This window comes from Lampris incognitus, chromosome 3 (genome assembly GCF_029633865.1).
Source record: "Lampris incognitus isolate fLamInc1 chromosome 3, fLamInc1.hap2, whole genome shotgun sequence".
In the NCBI taxonomy this organism is placed as follows: domain Eukaryota; kingdom Metazoa; phylum Chordata; class Actinopteri; order Lampriformes; family Lampridae; genus Lampris; species Lampris incognitus.
The window spans coordinates 58,589,951-58,611,463 of NC_079213.1; the positions used below are offsets into that span (position 1 = coordinate 58,589,951).

A 21,513-nucleotide genomic window follows, 5' to 3' on the forward strand; every position below is an offset into this window, starting at 1 on the left:
CAGTGTGTTGGGGAACACCAATGTGGGGTTCACGAGTCATGATTCCTCCCAAGCTACGCACCAGAGTACTGGAGGAACTGCACAAGGGGCACCTGAGTACCGTGAAGATGAAGAGCCTTGCCTGTTTGGTGGCCAGGAATCGATAAACAGTCTGGTGCGGTCTCGCGTAGCGTCTATTGTGCAGTGTTTTGTTTTTGTTTTTTCTGCGTCTTCGTTTGTGTCGTCGTGTGGAGTGTGGGGGAGGTGTGTCGAGGGTGTCTGGCTGGGAGAGCTGGCATTGGATCGGCTGAGGGAACCTGATCTGCTGCATCCGATGGGCCCAGGGACCATGGCCCTGCCTGGAACTGCGCCTGAGGGGGAAACACGGAGGGTGGTCTGACGGGACGCAGAGGCGGAGCAGGCTAAGCTCACTGCTCGCTCATACAGACAGTCATCCTAGCTGGCATTCATTCTCTGGACGGTGGAGGTTTTGGACTGTGTTATACTGGGTTGACTGTGTTGTTGGCTGTTTGTGTGTTTTTTTTTTTGTTGCTTTGTTCTCTGTTTTTGTATGTTTTTGGTGGTGTTGTTTTTGTATGTTTTTGGATATGTGTTTTTGTCTTTTGCATTGCACTGCTGTGGGCTGGAGGAAACAGAATTTAGTTTCTTTTGTTTACTTAGTACATAAGATGAAATGACAAATAAATTGAATAAATTGTCCTGTTCCCGATTCCTGATTTTCCTGACCTTTTCCCAACTCCAGAGTGGATTCCGCCCTATCATAACGAGGATGAGTGTTTATGAAAAATGGAAGAAAAAAAAACTGTGTTTTGATTATCTGCACATTACTTGCTAAGACATGTTATCCATTGTTTGGTTATGTTTCTTATTAGAATCATTTTGTTGTGTTGGTCTTTTTTGCGTCTCGCATTACATCAAGTCCACTTGCACCCTATCTTAACGCCCTCAACTACACCGACCATCTGAGACCGAGTCCCTTATGCAGTGACCTTGCATGACGAGTGCGTGGCCTGACCAGTGGTTGAGAAAGTGCTTGTCATGTGGTCTTCTGTGCTCACTCTCTCAGCTGAGAGTCGCTCCCAGCCAGAATGACCTTCTGGTCTGAGGTTCGGGCCTGGTGTTTGAGTGTAATTGAAATATTTTTGCCCACTTCATTTTAAACTTTATTTTGTGAGCATGATATCCTCAAAGGGGGGAAATGTAGTAGAAAAATACAGAACCACTTGTTCCGAGTTAGACATCATGTACTGCTCACATGTTTTGCCTACAACTGGGGGGAATAGTGTGATCCTCCCACGCGCTACGTCCCCCTGGTGAAACTCCTCACTGTCAGGTGAAAAGAAGCGGCTGGTGACTCCACATGTATGGGAGGAGGCATGTGGTAGCAGAGGGGGTGGAGCAGCGACCGGGACGGCTCGGAGTATTGGGGTAATTGGCCGGATACAACTGGGGAGAAAAAGAGGGGAAAAAATTCTTTTAAATAAAAGTTATTTTAATGTTACTCCAAATTCCTACATGATACAGCAAATCTGAAATTATTTTTGCTTTCATCATGACATTGTCTATCATTTGTGATTTTTTCAGGAAGCAGATCGTTTGAGAGCATTGTTGTCCAGTGCCATTACTCTGTGGGTGGGGAAATCATCTATTCAGTTTCAGCAGTCAAGCGTGCTGACTGACTCAGCCGCCGGACCTCAACTCGTCCACTCAGCGGGGTCGAGTTTGGGGCGCCGCGTGGGAAAGGACCTGTTTTCTCCAAGACATGGATGCATGCATTGATGGATGGATGGATGGCTAGATAGATAGATTGCATCCATCTTTTCCAGCTTTTCTCGCTGCAACAGCCGTCATCGTCACCGGCAACGACGATGAGTGGGGGAAAAACCGTCCACGTTTCCTTGTGTAACTTTTCCAGGAAAGCGAGAAGGCTGCATTTTGAGGAGAAATAGGATGCGCCCTGACATTGGGCCGGAGACTGTCTTCTCTTGCCCAATGGGGGCGTAGCTGCTTAAGGGACGTAGGAGTAGAGTGGACATCCTACCGATAGAGGGCAGCACGAGCCTCTGTTGTGTCCAGATTGTCAGTCTTAGAGAAGAAGAGGGTTCGTCGTCAGTTGTCAGCGGGAACTTGTGAACGGTGGAGTCAGACGCTTGTGTTCTCGTCGTTTTTGTTGCTTCTAGAAGGATTCGTTTTGTCCGATTATATGCTGTCATCAATCAGCTAACGTGTTACTGGATACCGACAAGCTACAGACAAACCAACCGGAAGAGGTTCCGATTCAGTCTGTCATCATGAAAAAGCTTTTTAACAAAACTCTACAAGTAAACATAAAGTGCAGTGATGGTGAAGAAAGGTAAGCTTGCAGCATTATTCTAGCAGGGCAAGGTTGTGTGTTTGTCAGATAAAACCCACAATACTAGCTAGTTACCTAAACCAAAACTAGCTGGTTACCTAAACCAAACTAGCTAGTTACCTAAACCAAACTAGCTGGTTACCTAAACTAGCTAGTGTACCTACAATACTTGCTAGTTACCTAAACTAGCTAGTTTACCTGCAATACTTGCTATTTACCTAAACTAAACTAGCTGGTTATCTAAACTAGCGAGTTTACCCACAATGTTGTGAAACGTTTTCGGCATCAACATTTAGCAGCTCCATATGTGTACATGTGTATTTTAGTGTGCCTTCATGTGTACTTTAGTGTGCCTCCATGTATACTTTAGTTTGCCTCCATGTATACTTTAGTGTGCCTTCATGTGTACTTTAGTGTGCCTTCATGTGTACTTTAGTGTGGCTCCATGTGTACTTTAGTGTGCCTTCATGTGTACTCATGTGTACTTTAGTGTGTCTTCATGGGGATCAGCGCGAATGGTCTTGTGACATTGTGTCCATTTTTGCTGCATTTTGCAGTTCACATTCCGACATAAAAATAAATGCTTGCAGAGTTTTGACGTGTGAAAAGAGACGAAGTTTAAGTCTGGGTTGTTAGGAAGACCAGCACCGCCTCAGATACCCCGGAACAGGGTCCGACAACTTCTCCATGACTCTCTGGCCTCGTTCACAACTGGCGTTGTGTTTTCACGTATACTTATTCTAAAAGTCACCGAGCTCAGTTGTGTGTGACTGAGCCAGCATCAGAAGATCTCAGTTGTGTTGGTGTTGACCCTGTAAGGGGACTGGTCTTTCTTTCTGGTCTGTTTCAGTGCAGACGAGCTATCAGACCACTTGTTCATACTAAGTCTGCTTTACCAGTTTAACTGAAACATCTCCCTTCTCTCAGGTATGGCTCTTAAAAAATGAACATTTTAAGAATGTGTGCACATCACCCACAATAAAAAGCAAAAAATAAATAAATCTCATTTTGTCAACTAAGTCCAGTCTGGCACAGTGTTGATGAAGAGCAGCTAACAGAACATCTTAGTCTTAGCGATTGTTTTTCACAAATGAAATATTGTTCTTTGTATTACTCATCATCCTTCCATCCATCCATCCATCAATCATCCAAACCGCTTGTCCTGCTCTTAGGGTCGCGGGATACTGAGAAGCATTGGGCGGCAGGCGGAGAGACACCCAGGACAGGCTGCCAGGCCATCACAGGGCAACAGACTACTAAGCACCAATAGTGACATTCTCATACTTGATTTAATAGATAAATCCCCGCCCAGAGAAAATAATAACACTTTCTTAATGCATTTCCACTTCTAGGCTGTTTTATCACAGCATTCAGAGAGAAAACAGCCGTTTAGCTCCTCTTTGGCTCCAATGGTTCACTTTTTCAAGGTGGTAAAAACAGGCTTTGGAGATGACACTTTCTGCCTTTAAAATGGGATGAGTTAGACCATAATGGTCTGAACTGCTCAGATCTGCATCGGAGACAAACAGAGGCATCCCTCCCAGTGTTTGGGTTGTTCTGGACTTGGACCATACTGGCCTGAACTGCTTAGATCCACAGATAATTGAAGAACAGCCATTTCTTCATGTTTAAGAAAGGCCACTAACTGTATTGACCCTTACAAGTTAATGTCTTGTTTTACAGGAAAGCAAATATCCGCGTCGTCATTGAACTTCAGTTAACCACAAGTCCTGTTCACAAAAAGGTGAGTAGACACTTGGAAGAAAGCAAAAAAGATGTTGGCATTAAGGTATTGTCAGTGTTAAATGACCTCATAAAGCTCGCACTATCTGTTGTGAGTTAGGCCTAATGGGCTGATCTAGGTATTCATCACCTAGATCAGCCCATTAGGCCATTGTGTTAATGTTTAGAATCGAAGTTTAGATTAATGATTTTTATAAAGAATATTGAATATTATGTATTTGTTTGTCATAGGACACTCGTGCCTACCTATTGTCATTTTCTGTCGGTATTTTGAAAATGCAACTATAAGCATCAGCCAGTGTTGTTGTCGAGTCACTAAACCTCGAGGTCGAGTCTCGAGTCCCCAGTGTTCGAGTCCAAGTCCGAGTCACCAAAGAAAAGTCGAGTCCGAGTCGAGTCCCCATTACCTGAGTCCGAGTCAAGTCCCTATTACCCTAGTCCGAGTCCGAGTCATCAAGGTTGAGTCTGAGTCGAGTTCCAAGATGGCTCCAGTGATCCACTCGGGCACAGTCAAAGATCTGACATACAAATAAAAAAGGTCTACATTAAACAAAAATGACACAGCTGTCACCATTTCAAAGGGAGTTTATTTACTTTGTGACACGATAGCCAAACAAATGCACACCCACACACTCGCACACATGCACGCGCAAGCATGCGCGCACACACACATTTTTAGAACAGTCTGAATTTCTTTGGCATTCTGAACACTGGATGTGCTTCAAAACACATTTGATAGCTGTGAATAGCATGATATTAGCAAATGGTGGAAACAGTATACAGAAGTAAGTTCCACAGCATACAATACATTCATAAAAACTAGTCAAAAGACATTGTCTCTCAGGAATAGTTAGGAACAAAAGGCTGGTGGCACTAGTTTTAAGCATACACGTTGCATTTCAAAAACATAAGATCTGACAGCATGGAACTACTCAACCTTGCACGGTGAAGCCTCATCAAAATGCCTCCATGACTAAATACCCTTTCAATGGGCGCACTGGAGGTAGGGATAGAGAATACCTGTGTGGCAATCTGATAGAGGGTAGGGAATTTGGATTTGTTTTGCTGCCAAAACCTGAGGCACGGGACTGAGTCAGAGTCCTGCTCAGCGATCAAGCTGAGGTATGCAGTCAACTGAGCCTGGCCAGACGGCTTCTTCTCGGTGGAGGAGGGAGTCCTCCTATAGTGGGAGAACATTCTCAACTGCTTCTCAGGAGGAGACTCTGAAAGTTCACCTTCCCCTGGTCCTGTTGCTTCCGCTGCATCTGCTGTTGATACCGCTTGCTTGTCACCCTCTGCCTTTATATACTCTGAAATGAGAGGGGGGCATGGGGGACTCATTACAAATATGTTATTGACTAGGCCTACATGACAAATGACATGTCTATGTGCTTTATTGTAACACCTTCAATGATATAAACATCACAACAATCAAATAGTTAATCACTTAACTAACATTAATCAAAACATTTCTCACCTTTGATCTCAGTCTTCAGCACATCTTTGATGTCACTGTCCAGCTGCACATCATGTTCTAGCCGCTGGAAGCCAAATGCTGGGTCCAACACAGATGCTATGAAGTAGGCATTGGTGAAAGGAAATTTGGTGGGGCCTCTTCCTTCAGCCGGCTCACATCCTGGTATCTTGACTGCACTGAAAACCTCTGCAAACCTTGTTTTCAAGGAGCTCTCCAGAGCTCTCACCAGAGGCCCACAGTATCTGGCTTTTCCTCTTATTTCCTGCAGGTAACAGCGCAGAGTGAGGACACAGGGCACAATCACACTGACGGTGACAGTAGTCTCATCCTGAGTTAGGTTGGTTGCCTCTAAGAACGGATCAAGAACTTCGATCAGTTCTTTAAGCTGAGCATACTCTCGCGGGGATAAGATAAGGCTTTTGTGCCCCACTGATTCCAACACACTGGACAGCTTTTGCATGTCTAAATGCACATAAGCCTTCACCTGCTTCAGAGTGGAATTCCATCGTGTGGCATTCGCTGTTGGAATTGTTGCATTACCAGAAACGCTTCAAAGCAGTCTTTAAACGAGGTGCCACTGTGGAGGAGGTTGGCTGCACGGGATAGCTTTGCTAGGGTGCTTGACAGCCCACTGGTGTCTTTCAGACCATCTTTTATGACCAACTGCAGTGAATGTGTGAAGCATGATAGTCTCTGCATCTTACAGTTCTCAGCCAAAGTGTCATTGACTGTCTGTTGATCTTCTGGCATCAGGTCTTGCCATATTTCATCATCCTCCTCAAATGTGCTGGGATCATGAGCTTCAGCATCACAAGGATCCTCTAGGGGAAAGCTGGCCTGGAAAGCTTTTCTCATGTTGGATGCATTGTCAGTTATGACAAAGTTGATCTTGTCCTTAATCAGGTATTCTTCAGCACAGCATTCAAACATCATTGCAATCTTCTCTCCTGAGTGTTTCCCATGCACTCTTTTGCAGGAAAGAAGATATGACTGAAGGCTGAGTTCCTGTTTTTTTTATCCATTGCCACTGTGTGTGCTGTCACTCCAAGGAAAGACTGCATCTTTCGATCACTCCAAATGTCTGTGGTAACAGCAACACTCGATGCTTCTGCCAGCTGGTTCTTTATCTGTTCTTTCTTGACTTCCACCATTCCTGGAATGGTCACAGAGGAAATTGTGGATCTTGCTATGGGCCGGTACTGAGGGTCCAGGACATGCAGGAAGTGCTTGAAGTCCTCGTTGTCAACGATGGAGAGTGGCAAGCAGCACTTAATGATTAGATCTTTTACAAGGGCATCACTTATAGCCTTCTGACGTGGATGTTTGAGGTCGTACATCCTTTGCTGTCCATCATTTAAAAATGATGTGATAGTCTTCTGACCTGGAGCAGCTGGCATCGCATCTGAAGCAGTGGAGGCACGGTATTCTTGGAACCTAGGGGAAGATAGGATACACACTTTAGCTTGCTGATGCCAAACTGTTTCAAGTAATCTTTCTCACAGCAAAAAATGTGTAACGTTATAGCTATAACAATATGCAATAACAATACAAATGTTACACATTATACACATAGTGGTTTGAACCATAACCAGTTAAGTTACATATTTAGTTAGCTATATAACTAACATTACCATATTAGTAGATTAACTAATGTAAACTAGCTGGATAAATGAAAAGTATGAGAAAAGATACATAATTTATGAGACTAACAGGACAGGGATTAATTAGCAAAACCCAGTCATTTAATTATTGACTTAAGTATGTTACATGCTACCTAGCTGAGCTTTAACTCTCTATCCTCCGTGAGTCTGTATGTTTATTCTGTATGGGTCAGGGAGGGTGTGATTTTGTTAGAAGATAGAGCCAGTTCATAGTACTGTTCAAAAGCTACGTCGCGCGTGTCTATTTTTAGAATTTGGCACACCCAATGCTGCATATATGCAAAGAAAAATATCCCCATATTTACAGTAGCCTATGCGGTGTCACCAATCACCATACGGTTCGGTAGTTTTCGGTACATCGGGGAGGAAATGCCACATCCGTCAAATCTCGTACCGTCTCCAGCTCTCAAGAAAACCAGTGGCGGCATCCACATTAGCTTTCTTCAATTAGTCCATTTAGCGAGTAATAGCCTACAATTATTTTTATTTGCATTGTAAAGTTGTGCACATTTTATCAACATTATTTGTGGATGCATATAGGCTAGACTTCTTCCTTCTCCGCACTTGGAGAATATTCATGGCGGAGATCTGCAATGTGCAGATTTGTTATTGCTAGTTAAGATTAATGCTAACACGGTAGTTCAGAGTGGTGTGTTTTTTCCGTTAAGTTTATGCTACTTGGTAATTAGCTAAATGATAAATAAGAAAAATCAGTTTTAATCTCCCTATAACACGAAGACGCTGCGTGTTACTTACCAACTCATCATTAGTGAGATGGATGGCACGCTCGTACCGAAAGCGAACCGTACTGTGACTTTTCTGTGCAATGCTGCATTAGCATTCTAACAGTAACGTTACTTAACTTACCTGTACAATTTCACTTGGTTCTAGTGATATGATATACCCACCACACGACCTGACCCAACATCTTGGACCAGTGGTTGAGTTACTTCAGAGGCTATTGTTACCGTAGCTAGATAGCCAGCTAGCTAACGTTAACTGATCACCAACCATATCATCAACTGACTGCATATCACTTACTTTTCTGGGTGCATCCTTGAGAGATGTCTGTTGAAGTTTGAGGTTGTCCCGGTCTTCTCCTCAATAGTTTGTTTACATATTGAACATCTAGCAGTGATCTTGCTGGAATTTGTTGTAAAATCTGTGTAAGCAAAGAGCACAATTCGGGGCGTCTCTTTAGGCATCTTCGCGCTACTGAACATGACGGTATGCACGCCACGTGAATCCGCATGTAGGTGGAACACACGTGCCTGCCCTTACACGGAATTGAATAATGTTACAGTATTAATATAGCTATCAATATATTTTAATAGGGCCTATTATTTAAAAAAAATCTAACAAAAACAGTCTTTATCAATTAAAAAGTCAGAGTCCGGGTCTCCAACTTCCGAGTCCGAATGCAGTAAATTCGCGAGTCCGAGTCCAAGTCCGAGTCATCAGTGCTCAAGTCCAAGTCGAGTCACGAGTCATGAAAATCAGGACTCGAGTCGGACTCGAGTCCGAGTCCTGGACTCGAGTACTACAACACTGGCATCAGCCCTGAAGAACACAAGCCTACAAGTAAACCTTTTTTTTTTTTTAAATGAGCTAAAATCCAGAAAAATATAGGGACATTTTGTGGTCCAATAGATACTATACTTTTTAATGACCGGTTTTAGTTTCCATGGCAACACGATTTCCATGCTTGTACATCAAACAAGGATACATCCTCACACTTTGTTTCGGCTTGTTACACCTTGCTGATCCTACTAAATGGAGTGTGTATTCAGCGCTGCAGGCTAACACCTCTGACTGGTGGCACTAGTGCCATTAAGTTTTACACATGATGCCATCAGTACATTATTTGTTGTGTAACAATAGAAAATATAGCTGCAAGCAGCAGTTACGGGGCACAAGGAGGACCAGCTATCGACCAATGGACGTCACATTTTGAATGTGTCCTTGGAGTCACACCCTGCATGGGTGTGCAGAATGAGGGGAGTATTGCACAGTGTGTTTATCAGTTATAGCAGATAATATCTGAAAGTATGTTCATCAGTTTTAGCAGATAGTATCTGAAAGTGTGTTCATCAGTTATAGCAGATAGTATCTGAAAGTGTGTTCATCAGTTATAGCAGTTAGTATCAGATTCAAAAAAAGGACTGGTTGTTAAAATCCCTAGTGTTTGCACTGCAACGGTTTCGGTGGGAATTAAACTGGAAATGTCTGCCAAGGTGACATTGCCACCACCAGGACACATCGTCAGTTGTGTACCTCAGCATCACAGGGTGTTACACAGGTTGATTGGTCCAGGGTGTGTGACCTGTGGTTAACTGTTCACCCTGGCAGCCCAGACGGCATCTCTCCTTTTGATCCGGATCCAGTGGCTAGTCCTCTCAGCAGTGTCGGCTAGCTCTTTGATCACTCTCCTGTGGGCCTGCCCCCTGACTCCTAGTTCCCTCAGGAGTTTTGCTGTGGAGCTGGCAACAAAGCCCCTACAACCTACCTCCACAGGGCGCACCTTCACCTTCCAGCCTCTGTCCTCTGCTTTGGCTGCTAGGTTGGCGTACCGCAGCTTCTTACGCTCGTACGCTTCATCGACTGCATCCTCCCAGGGGACTGTCAGCTCAATGATGTAAGCGAGCTGGCAAGAATTGGACCAGAGGACGAGGTCTGGTCAGAAGGTGGTTGTTGCGATCTCTGTCGGGAAGATGAGCTTCTGGCCTAAGTCCACCTGCATTTCCCAATCCCTGGCTGAATTTAGTGAGTCTAAGTCGGGAAGTAAAGGGTTGGCCTTCAGTTTATCCCCCTCCCGAACAAAACTGGAAAATGCCGGGGCCCTTCCTGGTTGTTGAAGGGTTGGGCATTGATGGAAACCCTCTTGCGCTCGAGTTCAACTGCCAAGCACCTGAGCACCTGATTGTGTCGCCAGGTGTATCTGCCTTGGGTGAGGCTGGTCTTGTAGCCAACCAAGATGTGCTTGAGGGTTGCTGGGGCTGTACACAGGGAGCAAGATGGATTCTCTCCAATCCAGAGATTTAGATTTGTGGGAGAGGGCAGGACATCATATGTGGCTTTGATGATGAAACTCAGCCTGTTTGATTCCATGCTCCAGAGCTCACTCCATGTGAGTTTCCTCTTTTCAACACCCTCCCACCTCATCCAGTGGCACTGTTTGGCTTGTGCTACGATTCAGTCTCTCATCATGAAAAAGCTTTTTAACAAAACTCTACAAGTAAACATAAAGTGCAGTGATGGTGAAGAAAGGTAAGCTTGCAGCATTATTCTAGCAGGGCAGGGTTGTGTGTTTGTCAGATAAAACCCACAATACTAGCTAGTTACCTAAACCAAAACTAGCTGGTTACCTTAGCCAAACTAGCTAGTTACCTAAACCAAACTAGCTGGTTACCTAAACTAGCTAGTGTACCTACAATACTTGCTAGTTACCTAAACTAGCTAGTTTACCTACAATACTTGCTAGTTACCTAAACTAGCTAGTTTACCTGCAATACTTGCTATTTACCTAAACTAAACTAGCTGGTTATCTAAACTAGCGAGTTTACCCACAATGTTGTGAAACGTTTTCGGCATCAACATTTAGCAGCTCCATATGTGTACATGTGTATTTTAGTGTGCCTTCATGTGTACTTTAGTGTGCCTCCATGTATACTTTAGTTTGCCTCCATGTATACTTTAGTGTGCCTTCATGTGTACTTTAGTGTGCCTTCATGTGTACTTTAGTGTGGCTCCATGTGTACTTTAGTGTGCCTTCATGTGTACTCATGTGTACTTTAGTGTGTCTTCATGGGGATCAGCGCGAATGGTCTTGTGACATTGTGTCCATTTTTGCTGCATTTTGCAGTTCACATTCCGACATAAAAATAAATGCTTGCAGAGTTTTGACGTGTGAAAAGAGACGAAGTTTAAGTCTGGGTTGTTAGGAAGACCAGCACCGCCTCAGATACCCCGGAACAGGGTCCGACAACTTCTCCATGACTCTCTGGCCTCGTTCACAACTGGCGTTGTGTTTTCACGTATACTTATTCTAAAAGTCACCGAGCTCAGTTGTGTGTGACTGAGCCAGCATCAGAAGATCTCAGTTGTGTTGGTGTTGACCCTGTAAGGGGACTGGTCTTTCTTTCTGGTCTGTTTCAGTGCAGACGAGCTATCAGACCACTTGTTCATACTAAGTCTGCTTTACCAGTTTAACTGAAACATCTCCCTTCTCTCAGGTATGGCTCTTAAAAAATGAACATTTTAAGAATGTGTGCACATCACCCACAATAAAAAGCAAAAAATAAATAAATCTCATTTTGTCAACTAAGTCCAGTCTGGCACAGTGTTGATGAAGAGCAGCTAACAGAACATCTTAGTCTTAGCGATTGTTTTTCACAAATGAAATATTGTTCTTTGTATTACTCATCATCCTTCCATCCATCCAGGTTGATTGGTCCAGGGTGTGTGACCTGTGGTTAACTGTTCACCCTGCTAGCCCAGACGGCATCTCTCCTTTTGATCCGGATCCAGTGGCTAGTCCTCTCAGCAGTGTCGGCTAGCTCTTTGATCACTCTCCTGTGGGCCTGCCCCCTGACTCCTAGTTCCCTCAGGAGTTTTGCTGTGGAGCTGGCAACAAAGCCCCTACAACCTACCTCCACAGGGCGCACCTTCCACCTTCCAGCCTCTGTCCTCTGCTTTGGCTGCTAGGTTGGCGTACCGCAGCTTCTTACACTCGTACGCTTCATCGACTGCAGCCTCCCAGGGGACTGTGAGCTCAATGATGTAAGCTAGCTGGCAAGAATTGGACCAGAGGGCGAGGTCTGGTCAGAAGGTGGTTGTTGCGATCTCTGTCGGGAAGATGAGCTTCTGGCCTAAGTCCACCTGCATTTCCCAATCCCTGGCTTAATTTAGTGAGTCTAAATCGGGAAGTAAAGGGTTGGCCTTCAGTTTATCCCCCTCCCGAACGAAAACTGGAAAACGCCGGGGCCCTTCCTGGTTGTTGAAGGGTTGGGCATTGATGGAAACCCTCTTGCGCTCGAGTTCAACTGCCAAGCACCTGAGCACCTGATTGTGTCGCCAGGTGTATCTGCCTTGGGTGAGGCTGGTCTTGTAGCCAACCAAGATGTGCTTGAGGGTTGCTGGGGCTGTACACAGGGAGCAAGATGGATTCTCTCCAATCCAGAGATTTAGATTTGTGGGAGAGGGCAGGTCATCATATGTGGCTTTGATGATGAAACTCAGCCTGTTTGATTCCATGCTCCAGAGCTCACTCCATGTGAGTGCTACGGTGCTACGGTAGGTGTTTTTATTCCCAGGCCAAGGCCGCCTCTGCCTTGTTGAACATGGCCTACTACATCTCGGTGGCGGAGGGCAGATTTCGCCTCCAGTACAGCTGCAGCTGGGGTCCATTTCTTCCCTGTTGCTAGGGTTGGAGCAACTCCACTCACTACCGGGTCTCGGGATTCTGTGAGGGACATGTCCAGCCTCACTTTGGCACATTTGAATTCCTCAACCAGGCTGGAAATTGGCAGTGCGAGGGCTCAATTGCTGTAGAGTCCAACACTGCTGAGGCACTTTGGCAGTCCGAGCCACTTCCTCACCTGCAAGTTCACTAGCCTCTCCAAGCGATTGGCATGAGATAGTGAGACCTCGTACATGGTTATTGGCCACATGAGTCAGGGTAGCAGCCCAAATTGAAAGCACCAGAGCTTCAACTTCCCAGGCAGAGCAGTGTTGTTGATTTGCCTGAGGCCGCTGATTGTATCCTGATGAAGTTGCTCCAGTTGCTGGGTGTCTTTGAGGTCTGCATTGTACCACCGTCCGAGGCTCTTGATGGGCTTCTCCCGGACTGTGGGGATTGGTTGATCACTGGTGCAGAACCGTTCATCTGTTAGTTGGCCTTTAACAATGGAGATGCTGCGGGATTTGCTTGGTTTAAACTCCATTCGTGCCCACTTGATGTTTTCCTGGAGTTTCTGCAGCAGGCGCCTGGTGCATTGTTTCGTTGTCACGTCATCCATGTATGCCCGGATTGGTGGAAGATGCAGGCCATTCCTGGACCTTTCGCCTCCCATCACCCATCGAGATGCACGGATGACGAGCTCCATTGCCATGGTGAATGCCAGAGGGGAAATAGTGCAGCCCGCCATGATGCCTATTTCCACATGTTGCCAAGTGGTGGTGGTATTCTGTGTTGTGACACAGAACTGGAGATCGTGATAGTAGGTCTTGACCAACTCTGTGATGTTTTTGGGGACATGGAAAAAATCAAACGCCGTCCACAGGATCTTGTGAGGAACTGATCCAAAAGCGTTGGCAAGGTCTAAGAAAACCACGTGCAGGTCTCTCCGTTCTTTCTTGGCAGCTTGTATCTGGTGCCAGATGATATTAGCATGCTCCAGACATCCTGAGAAGCCATGGATCCTGGCTTTCTGCACTGATGTATCGATAAAGTTGTTTCTTTGCAGGAATGTGGAGAGCCTTTGGGCAATTATGCTAAAGAAGATCTTTCCCTCTACATTTAGAAGGCTGATCTGGCGAAACTGGCTGATGCAGGAAGAGTTCTTCCCCTTGGGGATCAGAATGCCTCCTGCTCTTCGCCATGCCCTGGGTATGACTCTTTTCTGCCATGCCACTTTCATCAGCTTCTAGAGGTATTTCAGGACTTTAGGAGTGTTCTTATAGAGTCTATACTGAATACCATTGGGCCCAGGAGCTGACATCGATCTTGCTTGCTTTACCATCCTCTCCACCTCACTCCATGTGGGGGTCTTGTGTCCATATGGTGGTCAGGTGGGTGAATTGGTGGCATGTCATCCGGAATGGTGACTGGCTCATGTCTCCGGACATCAGAGTAGGTCTTCTTTAGGTGCTCTTCCAGATCTCGTATGGGGACTCTGAGGCTCCCATTCTTCTCGCTGTCAAAAAGGCTCTTGACAAAGCTGTAAGGGTTGCTGTATAAGCGAGTCCTAGCCCGTTCTTTCCTCTTATGCTTTCACCTGAGGTGTTCTGCTCTTCGCAGCTTTGTCAAACGCTGCTTTATTTCAGCCTGCAGTGCGTCAAGCCCAACCCTCTCTCCCTCTGTGGCCTTCCTCCACTGCTTCCTCAGTTGTCTTCTCTCCTTCACCAACCTGTCAATTTCCCGCTGCCTCCTGGATTTGGGCTGGGTTGAAGGGTCTTTTTGCCTACTGGGTATCCTCTCCTTTACCCCAAATCTCTCTACGCTATAGCTGTAAATTATGGCTCCCATGTTCTCCAGTTTTCTTTCAACTGTTCCCTTTTGACCTTCTAGCAAGAGGACAAGGTCAGAGCTGATGGTCTCCCACTCAATCTTCTGGCTGGACTTGGGCCACAGGATTTGAGGTTTTCTTCCTTCCGTCTTCCTCTCTGCTGCTGGCTGTGGCTGGCCAGGCTCCAGACCGGAGTCCACTGGAGGATCTATGGAAAGCTGAACTTCGTCTGGGGTGCTGATATCCTGAGGACTGTGGGGGTTCTCCTGCCTCCGGGCTTCACTCGACTGGTTTGGCCTACTTCTTTAAAAGTATTGGTCGATGCAAGCCCCCTTGCCGAGCTCACTAAGGCACTTCACTAAGGCAGATAGTATCTGAAAGTGTGTTCATCAGTTATAGCAGATAGTATCTGAAAGTGTGTTCATCAGTTATAGCAGATAGTATCTGAAAGTGTGTTCATCAGTTATAGCAGATAGTATATGAAAGTGTGTTCATCAGTTATAGCAGATAGTATCTGAAAGTGTGTTTATCAGTTATAGCAGATAGTATATGAAAGTGTGTTCATCAGTTATAGCAGATAGTATCTGAAAATGGGCCCTGCCCACAAAACTTTTTTGAACTTTGACAAATGATTGTGGCCAAATGACCCAACCCAGAATGTATTTAGTCTTCAAGTCAGAGCAGTCCAGACATGAGCCACATTGAGTGAAGACTGGATTACTTCTGTAGGTTAAGCAAAAAAAAAAAAAAAAAAAAAAGGTTTTGGCAAAATTCAAAATGGTGGAAAATCAATACGTTGCATGACTTCTATTTGCAAAGTTATGTCTTGATGAATGTTTTGGCATCAAATGCACATCTATTGGAAGATGACAGCAAGAGGCGTCTTCATTTGAAAATTCAGATATTTGAATTCACACAATAGTGTCCCCAATGGAGTTCTCCCAAATTTTCATATTACTTCAAAGTACACTGCTGAAGATGACTATTACATTCTGTCCTGAGCCCGCTGCTGAATGGTCATGGTTTAGCTGTGCTGTGAGATCTGCTCAGCTCAAGTCAGATTTAATTCTATAGTCCAGAATCACAATGTAGTCTTAGATGGTTTAAGATCACATTACATTCTGTGCAGTGAACCTTTAGACCATCACTTTAGATGAGGAAAAAGTCCACAGTGAAAACCTTGTCAGGCAACGAACTGGGAGAAGCCCAGGAAGACCAACAGAGGAGATATCCCTGTTTCAGGACACCTGGGCGTGCAAGAGGTGCTGAATGGACATGTTTTCAAAAGAATGATCTGTAGCACTCTCCATGTTTATTATTATTATTATTATTATTATTATTATTTTGGATTTTTCCCCCCTTTTTCTCCCCAATTGTATCCGGTCAACTGCTCCACTCTTCTGAGCCGTCCCGGTCACTGCTCCACCCCTCTGCTGATCCGGGGAGGGCTGCAGACTACCACATGTCTCCTCACCAGCCGCTTCTTTTCACCAGACAGTGAGGAGTTTCACCAGGGGGATGTAGCACGTGGGTGATCACGCTGTTCCCCCCCCCAGTTCCCCCTCCCCCCGACCACGTTACTGGTCACGCTGCCCCCCCCCCCAACCACGTTTTATAGACCTTGTTACTGTAGCCTTAGTTTGTAATAGTGTATTATCATTTGGTACATTGGTATGTTATTATCTTGTACATTTGCATCCACGTGTATGATTCCCCTTTGGATGATTTTTGGTTCCTCCTGTAGTGTGTTCCCCCTTGGCACCTTTACTGACTGCACACCAGAAAAGTGAGAGGAAAAAAAGGAGAAAGTGGGACGTTGCTTGTGGTTGCTGTAACTGCCCTGTTGGCCTGCTTGTAATAAAGAAGAGTTTGATTAGACCAGTGTCTCTTGTAGTCCAGCATATTGAATAAACGCTGCAGGAGACTTGGACAACGATGCTGCACCAGAATATCAGTTACATTACATGTGTTAGATTAGCAGCCTGTGTTGTCCGTTTTGTTTTTCAGTCATATCTTCACTTTTTCTATGTTGCTACTCAAGTTCCACCATGTCTGTCTGAAGTTGAAAGTGTTTAAAAACTGTTAACATTGTTAAAATGTTAATTCTGGTGTCAGTTAGTTTTTAACAGACAGACTAACATATACTATATTACAGCTGGTGTTTATCTTGACAGAATAGGCCATGGTGGTGTTGGGTAGGGGTGGAACCCGGTGGTTCTGGTGGTAGAACACATCATGTAATGCATTGTGTGGACCTGACAGCTGCAGGGATTCATGTTTTAACTGGATGTTTTCATTCAGGATCTCCTTGTGAGACTCACAGATGACGCTGATCCGTATTTCCTGTTCAGTCTGTCCATATCAGAGGAGGACTTCCAGAGGTGTGTATTTAAGAAGGAAGTGTAATCCTGGTTGAACATCATGAAAGGTGTATCATGAGCAAGGCAATATGATACTTCTGCTCACTCCAGACTCTGTTGTGTGTTTGCTAAGTTTGAAAGCTGAGCAGGGGCTGCTGATAGACTATGCATCATTTCCTGATAAGTTCATCGGCCTGCTGAACCTCTGCATATCAGAACAAGAGTCAGACAGTCCAAGGTACAGACACACACCTGGTTCCATCCATCCATCCACAAGGTACAGACACACACCTGGTTCCATCCATCCATCCACAAGGTACAGACACACACCTGGTTCCATCCATCCATCCATCCATCCATCCACCCACAAGGTACAGACACACACCTGGTTCCATCCATCCACCCACAAGGTACAGACACACGTCTGGTTCCATCCATCCACCCACAAGGTACAGACACACGTCTGGTTCCATCCATCCATCCACCCACAAGGTACAGACACACACCTGGTTCCATCCATCCATTCACAAGGTACAGACACACACCTGGTTCCATCCATCCATCCACCCACAAGGTACAGACACACACCTGGTTCCATCCATCCATCCACCTACAAGGTAGAGACAGACACCTAGTTCGATCCATCCACCCACAAGGTACAGACACACACCTGGTTCCATCCATCCACCCACAAGGTACAGACACACACCTGGTTCCATCCCTCCATCCACAAGGTACAGACACACACCTGGTTCCATCCATCCATCCACAAGGTACAGACACACACCTGGTTCATTTGACTGAATAACCACATCAGTGACATGTAATGTTATGAGTGAAATGCATTGCATCCATTTGCTGACATAAACTACAGTTGTGTTGTTTTTTGTTGCTCGCTGATGTCAGTTAACTTGGGTAGTAATGTGCATTAAATTATAATCATTTAATTTCTTTTCAGTACTACAGTTAAGTGATATCGTCAACCTGCATACAGTGTATTCCTAGCTTTAATGTTGTGTGTGTGTGTGTGTGTGTGTGTGTGTGTGTGTGTGTGTGTGTGTGTGTGTGTGTGTGTCTGTATGGGGGGGTACCAACTAAATAGCTTTTTTATCCTTTGATTATAAACATATTGTAGCTTTTAAATCAGTACTTTTCTTATAAGGCAGATTTGCTTACTCCAAATATTAATGTGTATTATACACCATGGTAAATGACTGGATCAGTGCTCTTTTATCTGTTTGCTTTTAAAAGCAGTTCAGCTACCATACCATACCACACCACACCACGCCACACAACACCACACCGCACCGCACTGTACCGTACCATACCATACAAACCATACCATACCATACAACACCATACTATACCATACCACGCCACACCACGCCACACCATACCACGCCACGCCATGCCACACCACAACATACCATACCATACCACAACATACCATACCATGCCACGCCACACCATACCATGCCACGCCACACTACACCACACCATACCATACAACACCATACCACACCACACCACGCCACCCCACACCACAACATACCACACCACACCACACCATACCACATCACATCACACCGCACCGCACCATATCATACCACACCATACCGTACCATACCACACCACACCACACCATAGGCACTTACTGCTGAGAGCTTCAGTTATATGCTTTTGGGAACCCAACTTTTGGGAAGTACTGGTGCTGGCAAATGCTTCTCCTTTATTTGTGAAATCTTGCTAGAAATTGAAGTACTTGCTTATTGGAAGTTGAAGTACTTTGTTGCTAGAAGTTGAAGTACTTGGTTGCTAGAAGTTGAAGTACTTGCTTATTGGAAGTTGAAGTACTAAGTGAACTAAGGTTTTTTTGGAGGGGGCTTTGAAATTTACCCTGGACATGCTCCTTAGATTGACTAGTCATTGATAAATTATGGGTTTGCTTCCACTGCTCAGTAAGACATTACTTTAACAATTACTCAAGTACTTCCTTGATAATTACAGCAGTGAAGGACTTCTAGTCAGAAGTGTGTTTGTCATGTTTCCACAGGTTTCTGCTGCAGTTGTCCTGTCGGTCCCCTGTGCTCGGAGGCTCTGCCAACTTAAGTATTGTGGAGGCTAATGCATTTAAACACCTTAACCATTTGACGCTAAGGCTTCTTGAGGGCACTGACGAAGAAGTGAAAGACTATCTAGCAGCATGTCTCTCCTTTTTGAAGGTTAGTCGTTTTAACTTTGTTAGCATAATAGAATAGTACAAAAGCTTGATTTCATATTTGCTGCACATAATGAGATTTGGTTCTGAAAAAGCCCCTGAGATTTGACTTGAATTATTGAGTAAATGTACTCAGACTGCCTTGTCAAACCTCTTTTCGGGCACAGGAAACTGTGCCAGGGGGACTTTGGCGTGACGGTGCACTTTAGAGCTCTGGCATGCCGTACAGGTGTCAGGCCAGTCTCTCACATCTTTTCTGAGCCTGTGCCAGATGAACTTGGCCACCACCAGTCTTTGAGACAGCTTTTTGCCCAGAGGGAAAGGCCACGGACAGCGTGGAAAACACACTGCCTCCCATCCTGTGGGAAAGATGGGCCAGGGCTGACCCATGGAGACATTGCACGGGAGCATGGTGCAAGCATTGTCGAAAGCCACGTCCTCTAACTGCAGCCCTGTGACAGCCGACCTGAAAGCCTGCATGTGTGGGTCGGTGGCCTGGTCAGCTGCCATGCGGGCGTAGTCAACTCTCAAGTGGACAGCCCCCACTCACCATTCTCTCACTGATAACGGATTTTAAACTTTATCTCTGTCTGCAACAGGGATAGTGCATGAAAAACACCGGCACTTGTTCCTGACTGTTTCTGCCTCTCTGAGTGGCAGTGAATCAGTTTTGTTTTGTTTGGTTTTTTTTTGGAAACCGTGTTAGGCTGTATTTATATTTATGAGTTGTCAGAGGAACAATAGTTGGCGATGTTCCTAGATGGGTAAAGTTCCCTGCAAGAGTGGATATTGACTCAGACAGGTGTTGCGGTTCCTGTACAGCTGTGGGCTGACAGAGGGGAAATGGCATGAACTTCCACATGTTACATTGCTCTAATGAATCCTGTCACTGCTGCGTGGGAAGAAGTGACTATGCTTCTGTGGGAGGATGCAGGTGGTGGTCTTCATCTTCCCTCACAGCTGTAAGGATCATGCAATGGCAGGACCCAACAATAGAGGGTTGGACAAGCCAAATTAGAGGAACAGTACGGAACAGTAAAAAAAAAAACAAAAAAAAAACGCAGCCTTATGTAGAAAACATAAACAGGAATGGTAGCATAAAATCATCCAAATATATATATTTATAACAGTTTTTTGGAGATGTGAACAATCCCAGTGTTTAAACAGAACTTCCTAATACATTTTGAGATGACTACATGATTAAAATCATGTGGTCATGTATCAAGGCAGTCAGATGTATTCAAAGTGTGTGTCTTTATCTAAGACATTATCAAATAAAGGCCACTTCTGTGATCCTTTCAGGAAGAGAAGCAGTTGCTGGAGGTGGAGTTTAAAAAGACTCAAGCTGACCTTTCTTCACAGTTGAGCTACACCCAGCAGGTATGTTTGGTCCTTATTATCATCCCACTTCGTAAATGATCTGCTGTGAAAGCCCCAGCTTCCAATGACGCCACTTTACTGGACATGGGCTTTTGATGCTATGGTTATTATTATTATCATTATTATCATTATTATTATTATTAAAATAATCATGCAAACCTTACTTGTTCTTTTTCTGCAAACCCCAATTCCAATGAAGTTGGGACATTGTGTAAAACATGAATAAAAACAGAAAACAATGATTTGCAAATCCTTTTCTTCCTATATTCAACTGAATACACTACAAAGACAAGATATTTAATGTTCAGACTGATAAACTTTATTGTTTTTTGCAAATATTCACTCATTTTGAATTTGATGCCTGCAACATGTTCCAAAGAAGCTGGGACAGGGGCAACAAAAGACTGGGAAAGTTGAGGAACGCTCAAAAAACACCTGTTTGGAACATTCCACAGGTGAACAGGTTAATTGGAAACAGGTGAGTGTCATGATTGGGTATAAAAGGAGCTTCCCCGAAAGGCTGAGTCGTTCAAAAGCAAGGATGGGGTGAGGTTCACCACTTTGTGAACAACTGCATGAGCAAATAGTCCAACAGTTTAAGAACAACATTTCTCAACGTACAATTGCAAGGAATTTAGGGATTTCCTCATCTCCAGTCCATAATATCATCAAAAGATTCAGAGAATCTGGAGAAATCTCTGCACGTAAGCGGTAAGGCCGAAAACCAACATTGAATGCCCGTGACCTTCGACTCCTCAGGTGGCACTGCATTAAAAACTGACATCATTCTGTAAAGCATATTACCACGTGGGCCCAGGAACACTTGGGAAAACCATTGTCAGTTAACACAGTTCGTCGCTACATCTACAAGTGCAAGTTAAAACTCTACCATGCAAAGCCAAAGCCAGATATCAACAACACCCAGAAACGCTGCCGGCTTCTCTGGGCCCGAGCTCATCTGAGATGGACTGACGCCAAGTGGACAAGTGTGCTGTGGTCTGACGAGTCAACATTTCAAATTGTTTTTGGAAATCATGGACGTCGTGTCCTCTGGGCTAAAGAGGAAAAGGACCATCCAGATTTTTATCAGCTCAA

General features: G+C 44.8%; 1 protein-coding gene across 1 annotated transcript in view; it reads left to right on the forward strand.

The window, feature by feature from the left end:
• The first annotated feature begins 2,145 nt into the window (after nt 1-2,145).
• The window catches only part of sass6 (SAS-6 centriolar assembly protein), a 53,663-nt gene continuing 34,295 nt past the window's right edge, over nt 2,146-21,513 (forward strand). Inside the window, exons 1-6 of the mRNA XM_056276752.1 lie at nt 2,146-2,353; nt 4,037-4,097; nt 16,762-16,841; nt 16,954-17,058; nt 18,874-19,042; nt 20,341-20,418. Coding sequence (XP_056132727.1) covers nt 2,292-2,353; nt 4,037-4,097; nt 16,762-16,841; nt 16,954-17,058; nt 18,874-19,042; nt 20,341-20,418 — 555 coding nt within the window. The 5' untranslated portion in view covers nt 2,146-2,291. The remainder of the gene's footprint in view (nt 2,354-4,036; nt 4,098-16,761; nt 16,842-16,953; nt 17,059-18,873; nt 19,043-20,340; nt 20,419-21,513) is intronic.